We start from the raw sequence: 26,027 nt of genomic DNA on the forward strand, positions 1-26,027 counted from the left end.
GCATACAACACCTAAAAAGTTAAAGAAAGCAACATATTCGTGCACACTTGTAATACATTTAAATGTATTTCTAATTGCCAAATATCCTTTTGAAAGATTTTCATGAACATTTCCTCTATGCGCTCTAACATGATACAAAGATTTTGGAAGAACTTGTAATTTTAAATGTTTCTAACATATTATTCTGTTGAAATTTCCATCTCAGAAAGACTGGAATGATTCAATTTAAGAATGATTTTCTTGATAAGACATTTCTTATTACCATTATCCTTTCCATAATAACATTCTTAATTTGATATGATCTAAGTTCTACGTTTCTCTCCCTTCGTAGCATTTCTTAGCACTCAATGCGTATCGTTTGAAATTACTTTATATATACAGGGTGATTCAATAAGAAGGTACCAGGCCTATATCACAGCTAATACTGCACGTAGAGCATTCAAACAAACAATTGCATTACCAAATCGTATGTGTAGAATGCATTAAAATAGTAGCGAAACCAGTGGCGTCTCGTGAATACCTCCAACGGGGGCAACTTCAAATTTGAAATGGAAAGTGGTATAACTGTTGGAATCGTTCGAAAGGACATTAAATGTCATGCAACTTTTAGAGGACGAACTTTGTCATATCCTTTCCCATTTAGCCGCTAGAGGCGTTGTTGTAGACTTGTATCTGACTACCCGTAGCAGGCCTTTATCTCAGCTAATAATGCACATAGAGCCGTCAAACACACAATTGAACTACCAAATCGTATGTGTAGAATGCAATAAAAATAGTAGCGACACCAGTGGCGTATCGTGAATATCTCCAACGGGGGTCATCTGCAAAATTTGACATAGAAACAGGGGTTGGTTGTGTCTCCATTGAAACAAGCGCACAATGAGAGAAACATCGAGAGGAAACACGTTGGCATATTTTTTCTTCTGTGGCAGCAACACGGTCGCATTACTAGGTGAAAGTCAGATGGTGCGAGGGTGTCCCCAGTCATACCAGGCGAATGCCGGGAGGGTCGTATCCTTGCACTATCAAACATGTTATTTCAAAAACAATTTTCTACTGCTCCTTTAACCTGTCATTTCAAACAGAGAGTAGTTGACAGAATTATATATATATATATAGATAGATAGATAGATAGATAGATAGATAGATAGATAGATAGATAGATAGATAGAAAGAAAGTTCTGTTAACATTTGATTCAACAGAGGAAGAAACGCAAATATTGTAAAGTATTTTACAAGACATTATTGGGTATGTACTTTTTATAATAGTTGAGGTCATAATGAAAGAAAAATTGTTATATTTGATTGTATAGAGGAAGGAAGAAAATATTGTAAAATCTTTTTCAATACTTTTTTTTATTATTTTATTCGAGTTATATGTTCGAGTAAAATAATTTTAGAATGATCGAGCCCCTGGTGTGATGACCACAGTACTTCATGTCACGCCCCCCCCCCTTCACGAAATCCTGGCTACGTGCCTGGTTAAAGTGGTCCGGGTACTGGACAAGGTGTCGTGCATTGAGTTCTACTACCCCTGTGCATTACAAGCTCGTGACGGGACGAATACGAAACTTCCACAAGCAGTGAAACCTCTTTGATTGTGTTGATGTTTGCGTGATTGTAGTAGGAAGTGTCGGTAGTAAATAACATTCATGCAGTATACGAATTTGGAGGCATTCCAAATACTCATGATTTTAGGGGAATGCCGGGAAAATTATAGGGCTGCAGCTCGATTATACGCTGAACGCTATCCGCAGCGACAAGCCATTCTCACAATCTGCTGCGGAGATTAGCAGCACGATTGCGGCAGACAGGCAACATGCGTGGACTCTATGGTGTCCGGAGAAGAGTCGTACAAAATGAAGACGTTGCCATTGATGTACTTCCCGCTATTGCAGTAAATACTCATGTATCTTCGCGGCAGATCGCACGAGATCGTGGTATCAGTCAAGGTAGTTGTGGAAATCACATTTTCAATCGTACCACCTCTCTCTGCATCAAGAACTAAATGATGCGGACTGTAACTTACGGCTTCTGTTCTGCAACTGGGTGGTCAATCGCGTGACAGAACATCCGAATTTCATTCACTTCATTTTATGGATTGGTGAAGTGGCATTCTGCAATGATGGCAACGTGAATCTCAACAATGCACATTACTGGGCAGCGAAGAACCCTCAGTGGATGAGAGAAGTCAATCGGCAACACCGATGGCGCATTAATGTGTGGGGTGGCACTGTAGGAACTCAGGTCATTGGGCCATGGTTTTTTGCTGGTCATTTAACAGGTAAAATGTTTCGTGATTTCTTGCCACGACACGATCTACAGCCGCTATTGGAAAACGTACAGCTCCATATACGTCAGACGCTATGGTTTCAATTAGATGGCTGTCCAGCCCATAATGCTGCCATGTGTAGAGCAGAGCTAAATGTTCTATTTCCGCAACGCTGGATCGGAAGAGGTTCCAATCCACAGTTTCCTCCGCGGTCGTCCGACCATACTTGTATGGAATATTTTTTCTGGGGTCGAATTATGGATCTTGTGTATGTCAACCGACCAACTACAATTCACAACATGCAAGACCGCATTACAACCACATTCCAGACCATCAACGTGGCCGAGTTGGAAGCTGTTGCTCACAATTACGTACAGCGAATAAATCATTGTATTGCTGTTCGGGGACATCACTTTGAACATTTGTGAAAGACAGGGGGCGTCGACTACACTCCGCAGAAGAAGCTGATTCTTTAGCCCTTTACTCATCTTTCCCCAATGGCTTGATTGCAACGCCTTAGCTTTCTGTCCCCATGTTTTGTTCCATGCTTTGGCAACAGCATATTCGGTTCGTCTTTCTTCGTTGCAACCAATAGTTTCTTCTTCTGTTTTGTTATAGCATCGTACATTGCCCCTAATCATAGTTCTCCCCATCCAATGCGCTTCTGTCGCAGCCATACGGAAACCACTCTCTTCAAATATTGCGTATGTCATTGGTTCCCTATTTAGAGCTTCATTCAACAGCAGCAAATATACCTCTGCTTACTGTTACAGTATGTACCCTCCCCCCGTCGTGGTCTCTTGCTGACGCCATTGTTGTCGCCACTTACACGGTGTGATTCTGCGTATGTACAGTTGTACGTCCCGTTCGTTTCAGACCAGTATTTACTCTTCCCTTTGGTTCCGCATGCAGAAACCCTCGCATCATTTGACTTTGACCTCGTAATGCGATCATGTTGCTGCCACAGAGGAAGAAATATGCCAACATGTTTCCTCTCGACGTTTCTCCCATTGTGCGCTTGTTTCAATGGAGGCACAACCAACCCCTATTTTTATGTCAAATTTTGCAGATGACCCCCGTTGGAGATATTCACGATACGCCACTGGTGTCGCTACTATTTTTATTGCATTCTACACATACGATTTGGTAGTTCGGTTGTTTGTTTGAGGGCTCTATGTGTATTGTTAGTTGAGATAAAGGCCTGCTACGGGTAGTCAGATACAAGTCTACAACAACGCCTCTAGTGGCTAAATGGGAAAGGATATGACAAAGTCCGTTCTCTAAAAGTTGCATGACATTTAATGTCCTTTCGAACGATTCCAACAGTTATACCACTTTTCATTTCAAATTTTGAAGTTGCCCCCGTTGGAGGTATTCACGAGACGCCACTGGTCTCGCTACTATTTTTATTGCATTCTACACATACGATTTGGTAATGCAATTTTTTGTTTGAAGGCTCTACGTGCAGTATTAGCTGCGATATAGGCCTGGTACGTTCTTATTAAATTACCCTATATATATATATATATATATATATATATATATATATATATATATAGATAGATAGATAGATAGATAGATAGATAGATAGATAGATATAGATATATCAAAAACATCATTTTTGTAAAAAAAAAAAAAAAAAAAAAAAACTTGCTTTTGGCTCTCATGTAGAGCTTCCCAACTCTATCCAACACACTGTGCCTGCGTGTCCCTACTTTGTGTAATGTCACTCGCTACGACGAAGGCCTTCTTGTCTTTCGAGGGTCTTGGCCAGACCCGTATTTATATATTGTGCGCCCCTGTGCTCTAAATAATTTGCCGCCACTCGCACCAAATTTGCTGCCCTTTTCCCCGAAAACGACCTATATTAGTTGAATTCCTATTTTTGGGGGTCGCTGAGATGAATAGTGACAGTTTTAACCCATTTCAACTTCAAGGTCATACTCCACTCCCCAGGGAGGGGGTGAGATTTTAAAAGTAATCAAAAACGATAGATATTAAGTGTTGAATTCATAGTTTTCGAGGTCGCTGAGTTTAACGGTATCAGTTTTCATGATGTTCAAGTTCATTCTCACACCTTGGAGCAGGGGTGGGAGAGGATGACTTTTTAAAAATAATCAGATAAGCTAGCTAATTAGTAAGTACTGTCACTAGAGTGAATTAAACATATAAACATATTTTCTCGCGTTTGGCCGGGACTCTGCGGGTTAGTAGTTTTAAATATTACTTTATTGTGAATTTTAAAAAATCCAAAATTTTGCCGCCCCCTAAATTCTGTCGCCCTGTGCTGGAGCTCAGAATAGTACTTACCTAAATACGGGCCTGGAGATAGCATACACTATAACACTATACTATTAGTTTGCGTCACAGTGCCACTTTGCATACTATTGGCATATGTTGAAATTTCTCCGGTTTTTTAGTAAATACCCTTAAGTATTATGATTTTGTAGGGCTCAAGAAAAACATATAGGCGAAAATATATTAAATTTGATTTCGTATGGCTACATTATTTTTCTTAATTTATTACATCAATTTTATATTTCTTTTCAAGGTGGCTTTTGGTTCGTTGGTGAAAGAACTCCATGAAAAACTTCAGGCACATGGTCTTCTTCTGTCTGCTGCAGTGTCTGCTGGCAAGTACTCCGTTGACATTTCCTACGACGTTCCAACACTCTCGAGGTATTTATTTTATCATATCCATACAGATAATTAATCTCTGTAAAAACTTTATCTTGAGCGTACCTGAGCATCTACTTTAAAGAACTTGTGTGGAATGTCAGCCAAGTTTTCCTTCTTTTCTTTTCTCACCTGAATAATAGAACTGACAATGTACACTTTTCCTGAATTTTCTTTGCTCAATAACATTCTTTTGCCTTCTGTGTGAAAAATATGTCCAAATTGATTAATATTAGTGTCGAATCTATAGTTCTCGGCATCGCTAAGCGGATTATGACAGTCCTGATGACATTTAAGTTAAGCCCTAGTTGCCTAGTTTATCCAAAATAGACCTGTCGAATTGTCCGGGAATTAACAGGAGCAGGCGTTGCTCTTCGTTATTTGTATATTTCACTAATATTGACAAGACGTAGCTCTACTTCATGTATTTATTTCACTCATTTCTTTGTCTTTATTATTATTATTGTTATTAATAATAATAATAATAATAATAATAATAATAATAATAATAATATTATTATTATTATTATTATTATTATTATTATTATTATTATTATTATTATTATTATTATTATTATTATTATTATTATTATTATTATTATTTCTTTTTTGGACTCGGAGATCAAAATGTATGCATAAAAAGAGAGGATAAGTACCCCGGACGATGGACATTAGAGTAAAATCCATGGTTTTCGAGGTCGCTGAGATGAATAGTGGCATTCTCGACGCCGTTCAAGTCCGAGTTTATCTCCCATAGTCATGCAAGTGGAATGAAATTTAACATGTCCAAAATGATCAATATTTGTGTCGAACCCCATAGTTTTCAGGAACGCTAAGCTGATTGATAACATGCCCAATGATATTTGAGCTCAAGTTTAAGTCAGCTGGCCCAGGAATTTATAGAGAAATTACAAAAGCGGTGTTCTTCCGTATTTATTTATTTTACTCGTTTTTTCACTTCCAAATATTTCATGTAAACCTTATATGAAGAGTGTTTTTCTCAGCTAGTTATGTAAAAAGAGTCCTCTATGAGTGACTGACTGACTGATTGGCTGATCAACGCCCAGGATAAATCGCTTAAGCTGGAAACATGAAACTTTGACAGTACGTACAGGAGTTATGACGTAAGACACCGTAGATGACGTACGTGACGTGGCTGAAATAACGCCTTTGCAAATTCGACGAGCTAGGGGGCCAACAGGTTTGGTGGCTTCTCTATGATACCTATACAGGACGTTGAAATTTTGTCATGCAAAGTCCAGAAGAAATAAGGCAAAATATTAACCACAGGAACATGTGGAAGCATTTGCTAATGTTCTTGACGTAAGATAAGATTTCAATTTAATGGAAATACCTGGAGTTGGAAGCACGTCAGACGCCTGGATTGGCAACCATCAGGCGGTAACCACAGCACCAGGCTTTGGTGGTATGCTAGAGCAAACTTCATATGAGGTGCATACAAGATATAACACCTGCTTTCCTTTCTCACTAAGTAATCACATGAAAACTATGAAACTTGAGTAACTTCTCGATGTAATCTCCCTACAGTCATAGACATTTTTCACAATATCGCGGCACGGGTAGTGAATGTGCGACCATAGAGAGTGTCTTTCATCGTCGGAAACAGCCAAAACTCACTAGGAGCTAGATCATGTGAGTAGGGAGCATGAGAAATCACTTCAAAGTTGATGTCACTAAGAAATTGCTGCGTCACGTTCACCCCATGCACTCGTGTGTTGTCTTGGTGGAAAAGCACACGCGCAGTCTTTTCCAGCTGCGGTAGTTCAGTGGTAGAGCGTTCACCTCTGGTGCATGGGGTCCCTGGTTCGATCCCAGCTCGCGCCAAGTGAACTTTGTGATGGACAAAACCGTGTGCGTGGGGTTCCTCGGGGCTCTCCCGTTTCCTCCCACTTTCTTCATTCCATCGTTTCATTCATTTCTCATCATCACAGTCTCCTTTAGTCTAGCTGACATAACCGTGGGACGTAAAACTCAAAATTTTCATTTCATTTTCCGGCCGTTTTTCACGTAATGCTGGAAAGAGCTTCTTTTTCGAAACAACATCGTAGAATGAACCCGCCACTGTAGTGTCCTTTGCAGAACAATGAATAACGATTATTTCACAGCTGTCCAGTACATGGCCACCATAAATTTTTCAGCAGTGGTGCTTACCTGAACTTTTATCTTTCTTGTTGGCGGTGAATCGGTATGCTTCCACTGAGCACGCATCCATGTCTCATCCATTGTAACAATCGCTGAAAAGAAAGTTCCATTTTAGTCCAGTCAAATTAAACAAAAAAAAAAAAAAAAAAAAAAGAGGGGGGACTAAACCCGAAAAAAAATCACAACAAGCTGAAATTCTGTACATACCTTTGGGAAGGTATATATAACAACATACTAAAAGTCCGGAAATATCCGGTGACGGGTTTGGCCGCCATATTAGAAAATGGCCGACCAAGTGTGGTTTTTGAACGTAATGGCTGATTCTCACTTTAATAGCTATAACTCATATTGTATTTCCACTATTTATGTTATTTTTACTTCATTCAAAAAACAAAGGACTAGGCTTATAGACCACGTATTACACTTACCAATTTACTCCACATGCGGGAAGTAACGGAGGGATTTCTTTTTTAAAATCCCCAAAACTTCCTTTCTTCCGATAGGGCGTAAGTTTTCTTCTATATTAACCGAGAGAAAAATCATAACAAGCACAAATTTTGCACATACCTTTGGAAAGGTGTATATAGCAACATACGAAAAGTCCTGAAATATCCGGTAACAGATTTGGCCGCCATATTGGAAAATTCCCGATAAAGTGTGATTTTTCAGCGTCTTATTTTAATAGCTATAACTCACGTTGTAGTTTCACTATTGATGTTATGTTTACTTCATTCGAATAACAAAGGACTATTCTTAGAGATAACGTATTACACTTACCAGTTTACTTCATATGCGGGAAGTAACGGAGGGATTTCCTTTTTAAAATCCCCAAAATTTCCCTTCTTCCAAATAATTTTCTTATACAGTGAAACCTCTCTAAAGCGGACAACCGTGGGGAATCAATAATTGTCCGCTATAGAGAGGTGTCCGCCTTAGAGAGGTCTTGATATTTTCTTACGTAAATTAGTAAAGAAGGTAATATGCAATTAGTAGAGGAAAGTACCTAAATATGGAATAGGGTTGAGAATATGGAATACCACCATATCTACCCTGGTAGGTAGTGCACTTTCGTGAAGGTGCCCGGAAACGCTTGATTATGTATCCTGTCATGCGATTCTGGTCAGTTTGTGGTGAAGTAAGCAGTTTGTTGCACGTAATACTTCAAGGAGTGGATGTTCGCAATTGTTGATTATCGAAAGTGAGTGTTTCAGAAGTAATTTTCTTAGTTACATTATAATTTGAAATTATTGATAATGAATCACGCGGAAAGTTGGTGTTTTCTAGCTATAGGCTATGCAAGTTAGATTATTTTGTACCTAGGCTAAGTACCATTTTTGTGGTTATGAAAACAAATATGGCGAGGCTTGCAATATGGAATACCCTAAGGTTTTAAATATGGAATAGTATTCCATATTTAGAGTCTTATGCACTCTTTTTGTTTCGTTTCCCAAATGAATAAACAGCGGAAGACTTGGGATCACAACGCAATGAGAAGTGCAATTCAGATGTGAGGAAGAAGAAAATCGGATTTTTGAAGGCGGCCAAAATATACAATGTACTTCGGACAACACTTTTTCGCTTGGCGTCGTCTAAATTGAGTCCTGAAGAAGCTGTTATGAAGAAGCTAGGAAGAAAACCAATTCTAACACCGAAAATGGAGGAGGAACTGGTCCAGTACCTGTTAGTTATGGAAGACAGATTTTTTGGTCTTACTCCGAGGGATGTGCGAACTATGGCATATCAATTAGCCAAACAAAATGAACTTGCATACTCATTTTCAAAGTGCCACGAGTTTGCAGGAAAGACTTGGCTGAAATTGTTTATGAAGAGAGACAAGGGAAAACTTTCTTTCAGAAAACCGACACAAACCTCATACAATCGAACCGTTGGCATTTGTAAAGATAAAGTGATCCACTTTGACTTTTTTGCAATCGGAGGTTGATGATAAGAACATTTCTGCTGATCGCATATTTAACTTTGATGAGACAGGCCTGACTGCCGTTCCGTCAAATATTCCTCAAGTTCTTGCACACAAAGGAAAACGTCAAATAGGCGCAGTTAGCTCTGCAGAACGAGGCTCTTTAGTGACCGTAATAACGTGTATGGGTGCCACGAGTATTTATGTTCCTCCCATGCTAATATTTCCAAGGAAAAAGTGGTCAAATCACCTCATGCGCGGTGCTCCTGAAGGATCTATTGTAGCGTGTCAACCTTCTGGGTGGGTACAGAGTAATCTCTTCACTGAATGGTTCAGACATTTTATTAAACACACAAGGTCATCTGAAAAATCTCCAGTGTTGCTCATTCTTGATGGCCATTATGCCCGCTCAAGGAATTTAGAAGTTTTATATTTGGCGAGAAGCAATAATGTTTCCATACTTTGTATTCCTCCAAATTCATCGCACAAACTGCAGCCTCTTGACAGAACTTTCATGAGTCCCTTAAAAACGTACTACAGTGAAGAGATCAGGGTTTGGATGAGAACTGTTAAGACAAAAGATGGTTGTGTGCGGCCTCTCTCTGCATTTGAGGTAGCAGAACTCTTTGGAAAAGCGTACGTGAAAGCACAAACTGCTTCAAACGCCATTAATGGTTTTAGAACGACGGGAATTTGACCCCTCAATCCCCACATTTTCAATGATAGTGACTTTCTTGAAGCAAAGCACGCACAACAACATGGATCAGTACCTGGCTTTGAACCTTCACGAGATCTCTGTTTCCCTCCTATACCACTACTAGACTCTGAACCTTCATCTGGACTCCCTCCTCCTTCTACATCAATCATACCAAACACTTCTCCCTCATGTATTTCAGACAACCTTTCTACTACCTCTGCTTGTCCAATCGCAATTCAAGCTTCAGGAAGTGGATCATCTGGCAGCAGTATAACTCCATGGCATATATCACCAGTGCCTGCAGTGAAGAAGAGGGAAGGCAGTCGAGGAAGAAAGGCTGGCTCTGCAGTCATAATTACTTCATCACATTACTAAAATCAGTTAGAGAAATCTGTGAAAGCTGTCGATAGTGAAAAAAATTAAAAATGAGGAACAGTGCAAAAAACAAAGGTAAGAAACAGAAGAATGAAACAGAAGAAAAGGTAAAATTAACTAAGAAAGGCACGAAAAGTACGTTACGAAACAAATGTGATGACAGTCGTCCCCAAAGTGAAATTTCAGATTCCGAAACATCTATGTCCATCAGCGCATATGATGATCACGTTTAGTAGCATTTCCGATAATGATCAACCAGAGACAGGAGAAGATGCTGAGTGCCTCTTCTGCTTATCAAAATTTTCTGAAGATAAAGGCGGTGAAAAGTGGGTGATGTGGATGATGTGCCAATCCTGGGTTCACAATAAATGTGCTGGATATGACGAAGGTGTTTATATCTGTGACTTCTGCAAATAGACATATATTTCTCACAGGTTTTTTGCAGCATATCTAACACTAGGCAGCGTATCTAATAATTTTTCTTTTACCTAACTTTACAACTCCTCTAAGATATAAATGTCTCTTTGCAAATTTTGCTTCTATGCTTCTTTTTGTAACTTTATAGCTCATTTACTACATTTTTTGCATTTTTCAAATGATTTTTGGAATTATTTGCATCTTTATATCATGTAATTAAAATATTTCTATTGTCAACTTCCTTTGTTTTACTTAGCATACCTATATTAGAAGCATGTAGAACACTCTGGTACATTTCATGAGAGTTGTCTATGAGTAGCGGCACGCCTCAACTCTAAGCTGGCGCAGCTGTCGCTGTGAACAGCTTTGATACTGCCGCTACTTCTACAGCCAGTGCCAAACCGACAGAAGTGTACTGATTGTTGAAACACAGCGACTGGCGGCTTGGCCGGTCAGCAGCGCCTTATGAAGGTCCCATTAAAAGCAATGTTCCGCCAACGGTGGCTCAGTGCGGCGACTACTGTGGGAAACTTGGTTTGGGAGTGAGGGGAATGATGGACGGTAGGGTGGGAGAGTAATAGGTGCGAGCGAGTACACAGTTCGGTTAAGCGGTCGTTCGGTTGACCGACGTTCGGATAATCGACGCTCTACTGTAGTATGAAATCTCATTACTCTCTAGATGTTTTCAAGTTTCACAAATATTTTTTCAGTCGATCAAAAATTAAAAAACGTATTTCCTGTACTAATTCTTTGGAAATTTTAATGATTGGTTCGTTCGGCCAACTATTTTTTTGAAAAATATTTCTTTTATTTCCTTGAAGATGAGAAAATGGAAGAAATATTTTGTTGCCATAACAAATAAATAAAAAGGAAACACATAGTATTCTAGCTTTCAGGCACAGTTGTACTAACGCTATAGGGGAAAATTTTAATAATAATTCCTTCACGCTGTAGTTTTAGTTTTAAGAGCATAAGAAAACATTAATCATCACACACAGAGACAGATATTATATATATATATATATATATATATATATATATATATATATATATATATATATATATACAGGCCCGTATCCAGGGGGGTATAGGGGGGCCGGGCGCCCCTAAATTTTTGCGGGCCCCTCCTAAAATTTTCATGGTAGGCTTGCAAATGAACTATAATATGGTTGGATCGGGCCCCCCTTATATTTTTGGGCTGGCTATATATATATATATATATAATATAGGGGAATTGTACCTAAAATGGCATACCACTTTTTGGTATTGATATTTCTGAGAGGCCGTTATTCAATGGAGCTCGAATTTAAAACAAAATTATGTGTTGGTCTTTGAACTTTTTACAGGCCACGTTTGAAGACATAAAAGTAAACATAAATAAAGGTGTGGACAAATAACTGATTTTGTACGCAGTGTGCCATTTTAGGAATGTACTTGGCTAAAATGGCATAATTGTTACGGTTACAGATATAAAATGTTCTTTAATGTGAAATACAAAACTTAGTGAACAATATGTGCAACATACGATACTCTACTGAACATCACTCCTGAGCAATATAAGCTCTAAATGTATATTAAGAAGTACAATGTTGTATTTAACGTAGATAAAGATTTTATGATCATAAACATAATAACAATGAACCTTGACTAATTAAATAAACTGCTTGAATGGAGTTTTACATATTGGACACATAAAAATTACACATTGGACTAAACCTAATTACATACAGAGTTCACAAACATAAATCTTTGTCTTTTTTGATATTCCTGCACATTCTACGTGAGCCTATCTCCGACAGGTCATACACTGCAACCACTCTTCTCCTGAACAAGACAATGAATAAAGTTCATTACAATAGAGGCAGGAACAGTCATCATCATCATCATCATCATCATCACTAGGTATAATTACTTCAGATTCATTTACCGTATCAAAATTTATATTCTTTTTCACTTTCCTGGCAGACGTTTTCCGGAGATTTAACTTCCTTTGGACGGCTTTCTTCTTTTTTCATTTACATATGAGCTTGCGGTAAGAACTGAGCACTTGTCTGTTCCTCTTCTCTTCCTTTTGGTTGAGTCATGAGAAACGACTGGAAGTGGTGAGATTTGTTCTACACTGACGCACTTAGGAGGTAGCAAAGTTTGTGTTTCCGTAGAAGAAAAGTTGGTTTTTCCTGCACTTCCTTGAACTGCATTAGGTAATCCTTGAGAAGAGGTTCCCTCGTGGTTCCTGGACGTAGATTCTACAGCGATTTCAGCTTCTCCATTTGAAGCGGGAATAGATTCCATAGTTTCAGAAGGGATAAATAGATGTTCTTGAAATACTCCAGGATTAATAGGCCACAAACCAGTGTCGCGGAAACCATTTTGAGCATTTTGTGCAGTAGCTGATTTTCCATATGCCGAACAAAATATTGGTGCCAACTGATAGTGTGTTAGAGGCCTTCCAGGATGAGACTTAAGCCAGTAGTTGATTTCTTGATGGTAGAAAGTTTTCAAGGGACCGAAGAAACACACATCAAGCGGCTGCATACGATGGGTACAATGAGGAGGTAGACACACCATTATAATTCCATTTTCTTTTTGCGAAAGTAAGAACGTCCAGTGATTTATGACTAGGATGTCCGTCAACAACTAGAAGCACATTTTCATCAGCGCTAGGTTTCACGAACGAAGCAAAATGTTTTAGGACTTTGAGAAATCCCTCACTTGTCATCCACCCGCTTTCTTCTGCTAGTTCTAAAGTCCCCGGAGGAGCACCATCAATCAATTTATTCTTCCAATTCTTTCGTGGGAAAATAATGACTGGAGGAAAAAAACCATGTGGACTCATGATGGCTACCACAGTGACATTTTTTCCACGCTCTGCACTTGTTATAGATCCCACTTGCTTTTTTCCCTTGGTGGCTAAAACTTTCGGCGGTTTCTATACTGTAGACAGACCAGATTCATCAATGCTCCATAATCTCCCTGGAGTTATGTTATTGTCCTCAACAATTTTCAGGTACACATCAAAAATTGATTTAACAGCCTCCTTGTTAAAACCTTCAGCTCGTGCGATGGAAGTCGGTTCTGGACACCTCGACGCTATATCAGGGTTTCGCTTCCTAAAACCTTTCAGCCAATCCCATCCAGCAATTCTGTCCTCCCTGTTGAATCGATGACTTATACCATTCCTTTCAGCTAGTTCAAAGGCAAGCTTTCTTACCTCTGTAGTTGTCATGCCAAATAACCTTGACTCAAGGAGCTTCAAATGAGCGACTAATTCACGCTCCATTTCCCGACTGAAAGTTGTCTGATAATGTCCTAGTCCTCTCATAATACCTGTAAATATTCTTGTTCTTACCTTGAGCTCTCCGTCTTAAAGTTTGTAGCAGGTACATTAAAAGTCTGGGATGCTTTCAACCAACCCATTGATCCTGATGTGACAGCTTTAATTGCTTCTGACATGTTTGTAGGATCCCACTTCTGTCTATCAGTTGACCTTACGTATTTTCCGACCATCTGAAAAGATACAAAACAATAAATATTGATTAGTAAATGCAAATTTAAGATTCAATCACAAAATTAGATACAGTAGGGCATTTCATGTGGGCTACCTTTAAAACTTAGGTCCAGGTATTGCATAATTAGATATTAAAAAAAGCCTTCTGCCGCAACAGCCCGAAAGGGCCAGGGCCTGCTTCGCAAGTAGCAAGATACCATGATTTAATTAAAATACACTACAAAATACTCCTATCAAAGTTACCTCAACAATAAACATATATTTAGCAATCACATTGTTTAATTTCACCTACAAATATTATAGGCTCGTATATTAAATTCGAAGCTAATTTTAATAATTTTGCAAATATTAGGGCACAACGGCCCGGAGCAAAGATGTGCCGTTTTACCCTTGACGCCATATTTGCTTTCAATTGATTGACAATAGCTACCAAAAAATCCTTTGGAAGTTTGACCTTCACCAATCGTTTCTGTATATGTATCTTTATACGTAAAAAATATTGACATGTTCCTAAAACACGAGCTCTTCAATAAACAAGATACTTTATCAACAATAAAAAAAAGTTGCAACTACCTACCTTTCTGAAAATATTTTTTCTCTCTTCAATGAGGACTCCGTTCGCGCCACCATTCACGCTGTTTCACTGGCGCCTTACTGGCTTCCACCACAAATGTTCTCAACGTTGCCAGATCTACAGCTCGGCAAGAAACCATGCTATGCCGTTTTATCCGAGTATGCCATTATAGGCACAATTTCCCTATGTGTGTGTGTGTGTGTGTGTGTGTGTCCACCCTAATTTACATTTAGCCCCCCCCCCCAAATTTGGAGGCTAGCTACGGGCCTGCTCACATGTATCAACAGTGCCTACGGTTGTGAAAAAAACAGTATTTTAAAAAAGGATGGCAATTCATTTCATATATATGATTGGGCATTCACAATTGACACAGCAGCTATATTTGTTTATCATACATTAATTATAAAAAGAAGCAACAGCATCAAATATGAATAAGAAGAAGTATTTTCTTCGAAACAAGCTTCAATAATTTATATGGTTAAGAGGGTCAGTGAGTTGAAATGGGATTATTTAGATAGATATTTCAGTTGTAGAACGAATTCAGGGTGCGAAATCCTGAGAGGATGGAAGAAATTTACCTCCACTTAATATTTTTTAGTTTAATTTCCACACCCATTAACAAGTTATTGGAGTAAATAAAATGACACAATTCTCAGTAATTCATATGCAATTAACGGGTGAACTAGTGATATGGGAAGTCTGTGGCGTACGCAAAATTTAAAGAAGGAAAGGGTTCAAACATTTAATCTCATATTCTTTCATGACAAGTGTGATTTTTGTATATATATATTCTAATATAGTAAATATTTAATTTTTCCTTAATATCCTACTTACGGGAAGAGTTAAACCCAAAAACCCTTGCATAAAACAGTGTGGAAAGACAAACAACTAGAGTTATTATGATCTGACAACTTTGTATACATACTTCCACACTATTTAATAATCACGAATGTTCATATACCTTCTGTATAAGACCTTTGTCAAAGGATTCCAATGGGAAGAAGGTTTTTTTTTTTTTTTTTTTTTAAGCCCTATACACAATTCGATTGGGATGATTTGACACTGTCCGTGCTATGTTAAGTGTTGGTTACACAATGCAATTTTATTAACTTCTGCGATTTCAGTTATTATATTCCTAGTTGGTTCAGTGGCTAGCGCATGAGCCTTTCGTGATTCGAATTCCACTTTCAATTCTAGATATACTGCCTGCATCTCATATAGTGTCGGTGCTGAAAAAGTACGGTAAAACTTTAATTTGATTTGATATTTTGTTTGATTTGATTTCGTGTCTCTCCCAGTTACATAACAAATTACAGAGGGCTTATCTCAAAACAGATTTGAAGTCCTCTCACCAATTATCGTCAAGCAACAAAACTTAGAAGATTATTTCTTCTGTAACAAGACCACAAATTACTTTACGAGACGAGATGAGAAAATCCATTTTAGAGGATCAAGACGAGACGAGAAATAGTTCTTCGTAAATCGAGACGAGACGAGAATCCTACAAAAATTTAGAAAGGTTTTCTCTTGTGGTCCACGAAGATTGTAATATAACAACATTTAAATCATTATGATTATTGAAGTATATTATGTAATCACTTGCATATCTTCAAATGTTGATGAATGCTCTTCATTGTGTTCGTACAATCACTTTAATAATTTATGAATTTTTACTATGAATAGTGTAATACTAAAACACAGATCTAATACTTCGGTGAACCAGTGTTGTCCACGAGACTTGACAAATATCTTGTCTCGAAGATGAGACGAGAATTGTCATCTTTGTAGACTCGTCTCTAATTTGAACATACACTTTTCGTCTCGTTTCCCAGAAACTTCTGTATTCTGGATAACATTACTTTTCAGCTTCTCCAAGTACTTAGTTTCTCAGCCACCTTTGATGTCATTTGTTAAATTGAGCTTATCTTTTAAATATAGTTTCTTCCTAATCAGATTTTTTTTAAAGATTCGTCTCGCAAACGCGAGAACTGTATCTTGTAATATGCCGAAAACATTTTCTTAAATGCAAATAGCTAATCATAACAAGCAGAAGTGGTAAACGCATTTGATCACCGTACCTTCTGCGTGACGTGGAAAACGGTGAATAATAATAATAATAATAATAATAATAATAATAATAATAATAATAATAATAATAATAATAATAATAATAATAATAATAAAGGAAGAAAAATTAGTCGGAGTACTCGTGATTAACTATTTATTAATCGACTTTTATTTCCTTGGTATAACGACATTAATTTGCAACAGGTTCATGGTGCCTCAGTGGTAAAGCACTAAAGTCTGGTTCGATCCCAGCTCTCCTGAAGTTAGCTTTGTAGTGGACAAATATTGTATGGATGAGTTTCTTGGAGTTTTCACATTTTCTTTACTCCATCATTTCGTTCATTATCATCATCACCGCCTCAATTAGGCTAGGATCATAATTGTTACTTAAAAGAAATGGAACTAATCGCTAGCAAGCGCATACAACACCTAAAAAGTTAAAGAAAGCAACATATTCGTGCACACTTGTAATACATTTAAATGTATTTCTAATTGCCAAATATCCTTTTGAAAGATTTTCATGAACATTTCCTCTATGCGCTCTAACATGATACAAAGATTTTGGAAGAACTTGTAATTTTAAATGTTTCTAACATATTATTCTGTTGAAATTTCCATCTCAGAAAGACTGGAATGATTCAATTTAAGAATGATTTTCTTGATAAGACATTTCTTATTACCATTATCCTTTCCATAATAACATTCTTAATTTGATATGATCTAAGTTCTACGTTTCTCTCCCTTCGTAGCATTTCTTAGCACTCAATGCGTATCGTTTGAAATTACTTTATATATACAGGGTGATTCAATAAGAAGGTACCAGGCCTATATCACAGCTAATACTGCACGTAGAGCATTCAAACAAACAATTGCATTACCAAATCGTATGTGTAGAATGCATTAAAATAGTAGCGAAACCAGTGGCGTCTCGTGAATACCTCCAACGGGGGCAACTTCAAATTTGAAATGGAAAGTGGTATAACTGTTGGAATCGTTCGAAAGGACATTAAATGTCATGCAACTTTTAGAGGACGAACTTTGTCATATCCTTTCCCATTTAGCCGCTAGAGGCGTTGTTGTAGACTTGTATCTGACTACCCGTAGCAGGCCTTTATCTCAGCTAATAATGCACATAGAGCCGTCAAACACACAATTGAACTACCAAATCGTATGTGTAGAATGCAATAAAAATAGTAGCGACACCAGTGGCGTATCGTGAATATCTCCAACGGGGGTCATCTGCAAAATTTGACATAGAAACAGGGGTTGGTTGTGTCTCCATTGAAACAAGCGCACAATGAGAGAAACATCGAGAGGAAACACGTTGGCATATTTTTTCTTCTGTGGCAGCAACACGGTCGCATTACTAGGTGAAAGTCAGATGGTGCGAGGGTGTCCCCAGTCATACCAGGCGAATGCCGGGAGGGTCGTATCCTTGCACTATCAAACATGTTATTTCAAAAACAATTTTCTACTGCTCCTTTAACCTGTCATTTCAAACAGAGAGTAGTTGACAGAATTATATATATATATATAGATAGATAGATAGATAGATAGATAGATAGATAGATAGATAGATAGATAGATAGAAAGAAAGTTCTGTTAACATTTGATTCAACAGAGGAAGAAACGCAAATATTGTAAAGTATTTTACAAGACATTATTGGGTATGTACTTTTTATAATAGTTGAGGTCATAATGAAAGAAAAATTGTTATATTTGATTGTATAGAGGAAGGAAGAAAATATTGTAAAATCTTTTTCAATACTTTTTTTTATTATTTTATTCGAGTTATATGTTCGAGTAAAATAATTTTAGAATGATCGAGCCCCTGGTGTGATGACCACAGTACTTCATGTCACGCCCCCCCCCCTTCACGAAATCCTGGCTACGTGCCTGGTTAAAGTGGTCCGGGTACTGGACAAGGTGTCGTGCATTGAGTTCTACTACCCCTGTGCATTACAAGCTCGTGACGGGACGAATACGAAACTTCCACAAGCAGTGAAACCTCTTTGATTGTGTTGATGTTTGCGTGATTGTAGTAGGAAGTGTCGGTAGTAAATAACATTCATGCAGTATACGAATTTGGAGGCATTCCAAATACTCATGATTTTAGGGGAATGCCGGGAAAATTATAGGGCTGCAGCTCGATTATACGCTGAACGCTATCCGCAGCGACAAGCCATTCTCACAATCTGCTGCGGAGATTAGCAGCACGATTGCGGCAGACAGGCAACATGCGTGGACTCTATGGTGTCCGGAGAAGAGTCGTACAAAATGAAGACGTTGCCATTGATGTACTTCCCGCTATTGCAGTAAATACTCATGTATCTTCGCGGCAGATCGCACGAGATCGTGGTATCAGTCAAGGTAGTTGTGGAAATCACATTTTCAATCGTACCACCTCTCTCTGCATCAAGAACTAAATGATGCGGACTGTAACTTACGGCTTCTGTTCTGCAACTGGGTGGTCAATCGCGTGACAGAACATCCGAATTTCATTCACTTCATTTTATGGATTGGTGAAGTGGCATTCTGCAATGATGGCAACGTGAATCTCAACAATGCACATTACTGGGCAGCGAAGAACCCTCAGTGGATGAGAGAAGTCAATCGGCAACACCGATGGCGCATTAATGTGTGGGGTGGCACTGTAGGAACTCAGGTCATTGGGCCATGGTTTTTTGCTGGTCATTTAACAGGTAAAATGTTTCGTGATTTCTTGCCACGACACGATCTACAGCCGCTATTGGAAAACGTACAGCTCCATATACGTCAGACGCTATGGTTTCAATTAGATGGCTGTCCAGCCCATAATGCTGCCATGTGTAGAGCAGAGCTAAATGTTCTATTTCCGCAACGCTGGATCGGAAGAGGTTCCAATCCACAGTTTCCTCCGCGGTCGTCCGACCATACTTGTATGGAATATTTTTTCTGGGGTCGAATTATGGATCTTGTGTATGTCAACCGACCAACTACAATTCACAACATGCAAGACCGCATTACAACCACATTCCAGACCATCAACGTGGCCGAGTTGGAAGCTGTTGCTCACAATTACGTACAGCGAATAAATCATTGTATTGCTGTTCGGGGACATCACTTTGAACATTTGTGAAAGACAGGGGGCGTCGACTACACTCCGCAGAAGAAGCTGATTCTTTAGCCCTTTACTCATCTTTCCCCAATGGCTTGATTGCAACGCCTTAGCTTTCTGTCCCCATGTTTTGTTCCATGCTTTGGCAACAGCATATTCGGTTCGTCTTTCTTCGTTGCAACCAATAGTTTCTTCTTCTGTTTTGTTATAGCATCGTACATTGCCCCTAATCATAGTTCTCCCCATCCAATGCGCTTCTGTCGCAGCCATACGGAAACCACTCTCTTCAAATATTGCGTATGTCATTGGTTCCCTATTTAGAGCTTCATTCAACAGCAGCAAATATACCTCTGCTTACTGTTACAGTATGTACCCTCCCCCCGTCGTGGTCTCTTGCTGACGCCATTGTTGTCGCCACTTACACGGTGTGATTCTGCGTATGTACAGTTGTACGTCCCGTTCGTTTCAGACCAGTATTTACTCTTCCCTTTGGTTCCGCATGCAGAAACCCTCGCATCATTTGACTTTGACCTCGTAATGCGATCATGTTGCTGCCACAGAGGAAGAAATATGCCAACATGTTTCCTCTCGACGTTTCTCCCATTGTGCGCTTGTTTCAATGGAGGCACAACCAACCCCTATTTTTATGTCAAATTTTGCAGATGACCCCCGTTGGAGATATTCACGATACGCCACTGGTGTCGCTACTATTTTTATTGCATTCTACACATACGATTTGGTAGTTCGGTTGTTTGTTTGAGGGCTCTATGTGTATTGTTAGTTGAGATAAAGGCCTGCTACGGGTAGTCAGATACAAGTCTACAACAACGCCTCTAGTGGCTAAATGGGAAAGGATATGACAAAGTCCGTTCTCTAAAAGTTGCATGACATTTAATGTCCTTTCGAACGATTCCAACAGTTATACCACTTTTCATTTCAAATTTTGAAGTTGCCCCCGTTGGAGGTATTCACGAGACGCCACTGGTCTCGCTACTATTTTTATTGCATTCTACACATACGATTTGGTAATGCAATTTTTTGTTTGAAGGCTCTACGTGCAGTATTAGCTGCGATATAGGCCTGGTACGTTCTTATTAAATTACCCTATATATATATATATATATATATATATATATATATATATATATATAGATAGATAGATAGATAGATAGATAGATAGATAGATAGATATAGATATATCAAAAACATCATTTTTGTAAAAAAAAAAAAAAAAAAAAAAAACTTGCTTTTGGCTCTCATGTAGAGCTTCCCAACTCTATCCAACACACTGTGCCTGCGTGTCCCTACTTTGTGTAATGTCACTCGCTACGACGAAGGCCTTCTTGTCTTTCGAGGGTCTTGGCCAGACCCGTATTTATATATTGTGCGCCCCTGTGCTCTAAATAATTTGCCGCCACTCGCACCAAATTTGCTGCCCTTTTCCCCGAAAACGACCTATATTAGTTGAATTCCTATTTTTGGGGGTCGCTGAGATGAATAGTGACAGTTTTAACCCATTTCAACTTCAAGGTCATACTCCACTCCCCAGGGAGGGGGTGAGATTTTAAAAGTAATCAAAAACGATAGATATTAAGTGTTGAATTCATAGTTTTCGAGGTCGCTGAGTTTAACGGTATCAGTTTTCATGATGTTCAAGTTCATTCTCACACCTTGGAGCAGGGGTGGGAGAGGATGACTTTTTAAAAATAATCAGATAAGCTAGCTAATTAGTAAGTACTGTCACTAGAGTGAATTAAACATATAAACATATTTTCTCGCGTTTGGCCGGGACTCTGCGGGTTAGTAGTTTTAAATATTACTTTATTGTGAATTTTAAAAAATCCAAAATTTTGCCGCCCCCTAAATTCTGTCGCCCTGTGCTGGAGCTCAGAATAGTACTTACCTAAATACGGGCCTGGAGATAGCATACACTATAACACTATACTATTAGTTTGCGTCACAGTGCCACTTTGCATACTATTGGCATATGTTGAAATTTCTCCGGTTTTTTAGTAAATACCCTTAAGTATTATGATTTTGTAGGGCTCAAGAAAAACATATAGGCGAAAATATATTAAATTTGATTTCGTATGGCTACATTATTTTTCTTAATTTATTACATCAATTTTATATTTCTTTTCAAGGTGGCTTTTGGTTCGTTGGTGAAAGAACTCCATGAAAAACTTCAGGCACATGGTCTTCTTCTGTCTGCTGCAGTGTCTGCTGGCAAGTACTCCGTTGACATTTCCTACGACGTTCCAACACTCTCGAGGTATTTATTTTATCATATCCATACAGATAATTAATCTCTGTAAAAACTTTATCTTGAGCGTACCTGAGCATCTACTTTAAAGAACTTGTGTGGAATGTCAGCCAAGTTTTCCTTCTTTTCTTTTCTCACCTGAATAATAGAACTGACAATGTACACTTTTCCTGAATTTTCTTTGCTCAATAACATTCTTTTGCCTTCTGTGTGAAAAATATGTCCAAATTGATTAATATTAGTGTCGAATCTATAGTTCTCGGCATCGCTAAGCGGATTATGACAGTCCTGATGACATTTAAGTTAAGCCCTAGTTGCCTAGTTTATCCAAAATAGACCTGTCGAATTGTCCGGGAATTAACAGGAGCAGGCGTTGCTCTTCGTTATTTGTATATTTCACTAATATTGACAAGACGTAGCTCTACTTCATGTATTTATTTCACTCATTTCTTTGTCTTTATTATTATTATTGTTATTAATAATAATAATAATAATAATAATAATAATAATAATAATAATATTATTATTATTATTATTATTATTATTATTATTATTATTATTATTATTATTATTATTATTATTATTATTATTATTATTATTATTATTATTTCTTTTTTGGACTCGGAGATCAAAATGTATGCATAAAAAGAGAGGATAAGTACCCCGGACGATGGACATTAGAGTAAAATCCATGGTTTTCGAGGTCGCTGAGATGAATAGTGGCATTCTCGACGCCGTTCAAGTCCGAGTTTATCTCCCATAGTCATGCAAGTGGAATGAAATTTAACATGTCCAAAATGATCAATATTTGTGTCGAACCCCATAGTTTTCAGGAACGCTAAGCTGATTGATAACATGCCCAATGATATTTGAGCTCAAGTTTAAGTCAGCTGGCCCAGGAATTTATAGAGAAATTACAAAAGCGGTGTTCTTCCGTATTTATTTATTTTACTCGTTTTTTCACTTCCAAATATTTCATGTAAACCTTATATGAAGAGTGTTTTTCTCAGCTAGTTATGTAAAAAGAGTCCTCTATGAGTGACTGACTGACTGATTGGCTGATCAACGCCCAGGATAAATCGCTTAAGCTGGAAACATGAAACTTTGACAGTACGTACAGGAGTTATGACGTAAGACACCGTAGATGACGTACGTGACGTGGCTGAAATAACGCCTTTGCAAATTCGACGAGCTAGGGGGCCAACAGGTTTGGTGGCTTCTCTATGATACCTATACAGGACGTTGAAATTTTGTCATGCAAAGTCCAGAAGAAATAAGGCAAAATATTAACCACAGGAACATGTGGAAGCATTTGCTAATGTTCTTGACGTAAGATAAGATTTCAATTTAATGGAAATACCTGGAGTTGGAAGCACGTCAGACGCCTGGATTGGCAACCATCAGGCGGTAACCACAGCACCAGGCTTTGGTGGTATGCTAGAGCAAACTTCATATGAGGTGCATACAAGATATAACACCTGCTTTCCTTTCTCACTAAGTAATCACATGAAAACTATGAAACTTGAGTAACTTCTCGATGTAATCTCCCTACAGTCATAGACATTTTTCACAATATCGCGGCACGGGTAGTGAATGTGCGACCATAGAGAGTGTCTTTCATCGTCGGAAACAGCCAAAACTCACTAGGAGCTAGATCATGTGAGTAGGGAGCATGAGAAATCACTTCAAAGTTGATGTCACTAAGAAATTGCTGCGTCACGTTCACCCCATGCACTCGTGTGTTGTCTTGGTGGAAAAGCACACGCGCAGTCTTTTCCAGCTGCGGTAGTTCAGTGGTAGAGCGTTCACCTCTGGTGCATGGGGTCCCTGGTTCGATCCCAGCTCGCGCCAAGTGAACTTTGTGATGGACAAAACCGTGTGCGTGGGGTTCCTCGGGGCTCTCCCGTTTCCTCCCACTTTCTTCATTCCATCGTTTCATTCATTTCTCATCATCACAGTCTCCTTTAGTCTAGCTGACATAACCGTGGGACGTAAAACTCAAAATTTTCATTTCATTTTCCGGCCGTTTTTCACGTAATGCTGGAAAGAGCTTCTTTTTCGAAACAACATCGTAGAATGAACCCGCCACTGTAGTGTCCTTTGCAGAACAATGAATAACGATTATTTCACAGCTGTCCAGTACATGGCCACCATAAATTTTTCAGCAGTGGTGCTTACCTGAACTTTTATCTTTCTTGTTGGCGGTGAATCGGTATGCTTCCACTGAGCACGCATCCATGTCTCATCCATTGTAACAATCGCTGAAAAGAAAGTTCCATTTTAGTCCAGTCAAATTAAACAAAAAAAAAAAAAAAAAAAAAAGAGGGGGGACTAAACCCGAAAAAAAATCACAACAAGCTGAAATTCTGTACATACCTTTGGGAAGGTATATATAACAACATACTAAAAGTCCGGAAATATCCGGTGACGGGTTTGGCCGCCATATTAGAAAATGGCCGACCAAGTGTGGTTTTTGAACGTAATGGCTGATTCTCACTTTAATAGCTATAACTCATATTGTATTTCCACTATTTATGTTATTTTTACTTCATTCAAAAAACAAAGGACTAGGCTTATAGACCACGTATTACACTTACCAATTTACTCCACATGCGGGAAGTAACGGAGGGATTTCTTTTTTAAAATCCCCAAAACTTCCTTTCTTCCGATAGGGCGTAAGTTTTCTTCTATATTAACCGAGAGAAAAATCATAACAAGCACAAATTTTGCACATACCTTTGGAAAGGTGTATATAGCAACATACGAAAAGTCCTGAAATATCCGGTAACAGATTTGGCCGCCATATTGGAAAATTCCCGATAAAGTGTGATTTTTCAGCGTCTTATTTTAATAGCTATAACTCACGTTGTAGTTTCACTATTGATGTTATGTTTACTTCATTCGAATAACAAAGGACTATTCTTAGAGATAACGTATTACACTTACCAGTTTACTTCATATGCGGGAAGTAACGGAGGGATTTCCTTTTTAAAATCCCCAAAATTTCCCTTCTTCCAAATAATTTTCTTATACAGTGAAACCTCTCTAAAGCGGACAACCGTGGGGAATCAATAATTGTCCGCTATAGAGAGGTGTCCGCCTTAGAGAGGTCTTGATATTTTCTTACGTAAATTAGTAAAGAAGGTAATATGCAATTAGTAGAGGAAAGTACCTAAATATGGAATAGGGTTGAGAATATGGAATACCACCATATCTACCCTGGTAGGTAGTGCACTTTCGTGAAGGTGCCCGGAAACGCTTGATTATGTATCCTGTCATGCGATTCTGGTCAGTTTGTGGTGAAGTAAGCAGTTTGTTGCACGTAATACTTCAAGGAGTGGATGTTCGCAATTGTTGATTATCGAAAGTGAGTGTTTCAGAAGTAATTTTCTTAGTTACATTATAATTTGAAATTATTGATAATGAATCACGCGGAAAGTTGGTGTTTTCTAGCTATAGGCTATGCAAGTTAGATTATTTTGTACCTAGGCTAAGTACCATTTTTGTGGTTATGAAAACAAATATGGCGAGGCTTGCAATATGGAATACCCTAAGGTTTTAAATATGGAATAGTATTCCATATTTAGAGTCTTATGCACTCTTTTTGTTTCGTTTCCCAAATGAATAAACAGCGGAAGACTTGGGATCACAACGCAATGAGAAGTGCAATTCAGATGTGAGGAAGAAGAAAATCGGATTTTTGAAGGCGGCCAAAATATACAATGTACTTCGGACAACACTTTTTCGCTTGGCGTCGTCTAAATTGAGTCCTGAAGAAGCTGTTATGAAGAAGCTAGGAAGAAAACCAATTCTAACACCGAAAATGGAGGAGGAACTGGTCCAGTACCTGTTAGTTATGGAAGACAGATTTTTTGGTCTTACTCCGAGGGATGTGCGAACTATGGCATATCAATTAGCCAAACAAAATGAACTTGCATACTCATTTTCAAAGTGCCACGAGTTTGCAGGAAAGACTTGGCTGAAATTGTTTATGAAGAGA

General features: G+C 38.4%; 1 protein-coding gene across 1 annotated transcript in view; it reads left to right on the forward strand.

Annotated features, from left to right (window-relative positions):
* LOC145679387 (putative chitinase 10) overlaps positions 1-26,027 on the forward strand; it is a 378,497-nt gene that overhangs the window by 244,879 nt on the left and 107,591 nt on the right. The window contains exons 6-9 of the mRNA XM_081749970.1: positions 4,824-4,951; positions 9,756-10,045; positions 19,088-19,728; positions 21,909-22,036. Coding sequence (XP_081606096.1) covers positions 4,824-4,951; positions 9,756-10,045; positions 19,088-19,728; positions 21,909-22,036 — 1,187 coding nt within the window. The remainder of the gene's footprint in view (positions 1-4,823; positions 4,952-9,755; positions 10,046-19,087; positions 19,729-21,908; positions 22,037-26,027) is intronic.

The sequence above is a fragment of the Thermobia domestica genome, chromosome 2 (genome assembly GCF_964235325.1).
Source record: "Thermobia domestica chromosome 2, izTheDome1.hap1.1, whole genome shotgun sequence".
NCBI lineage: Eukaryota > Metazoa > Arthropoda > Insecta > Zygentoma > Lepismatidae > Thermobia > Thermobia domestica.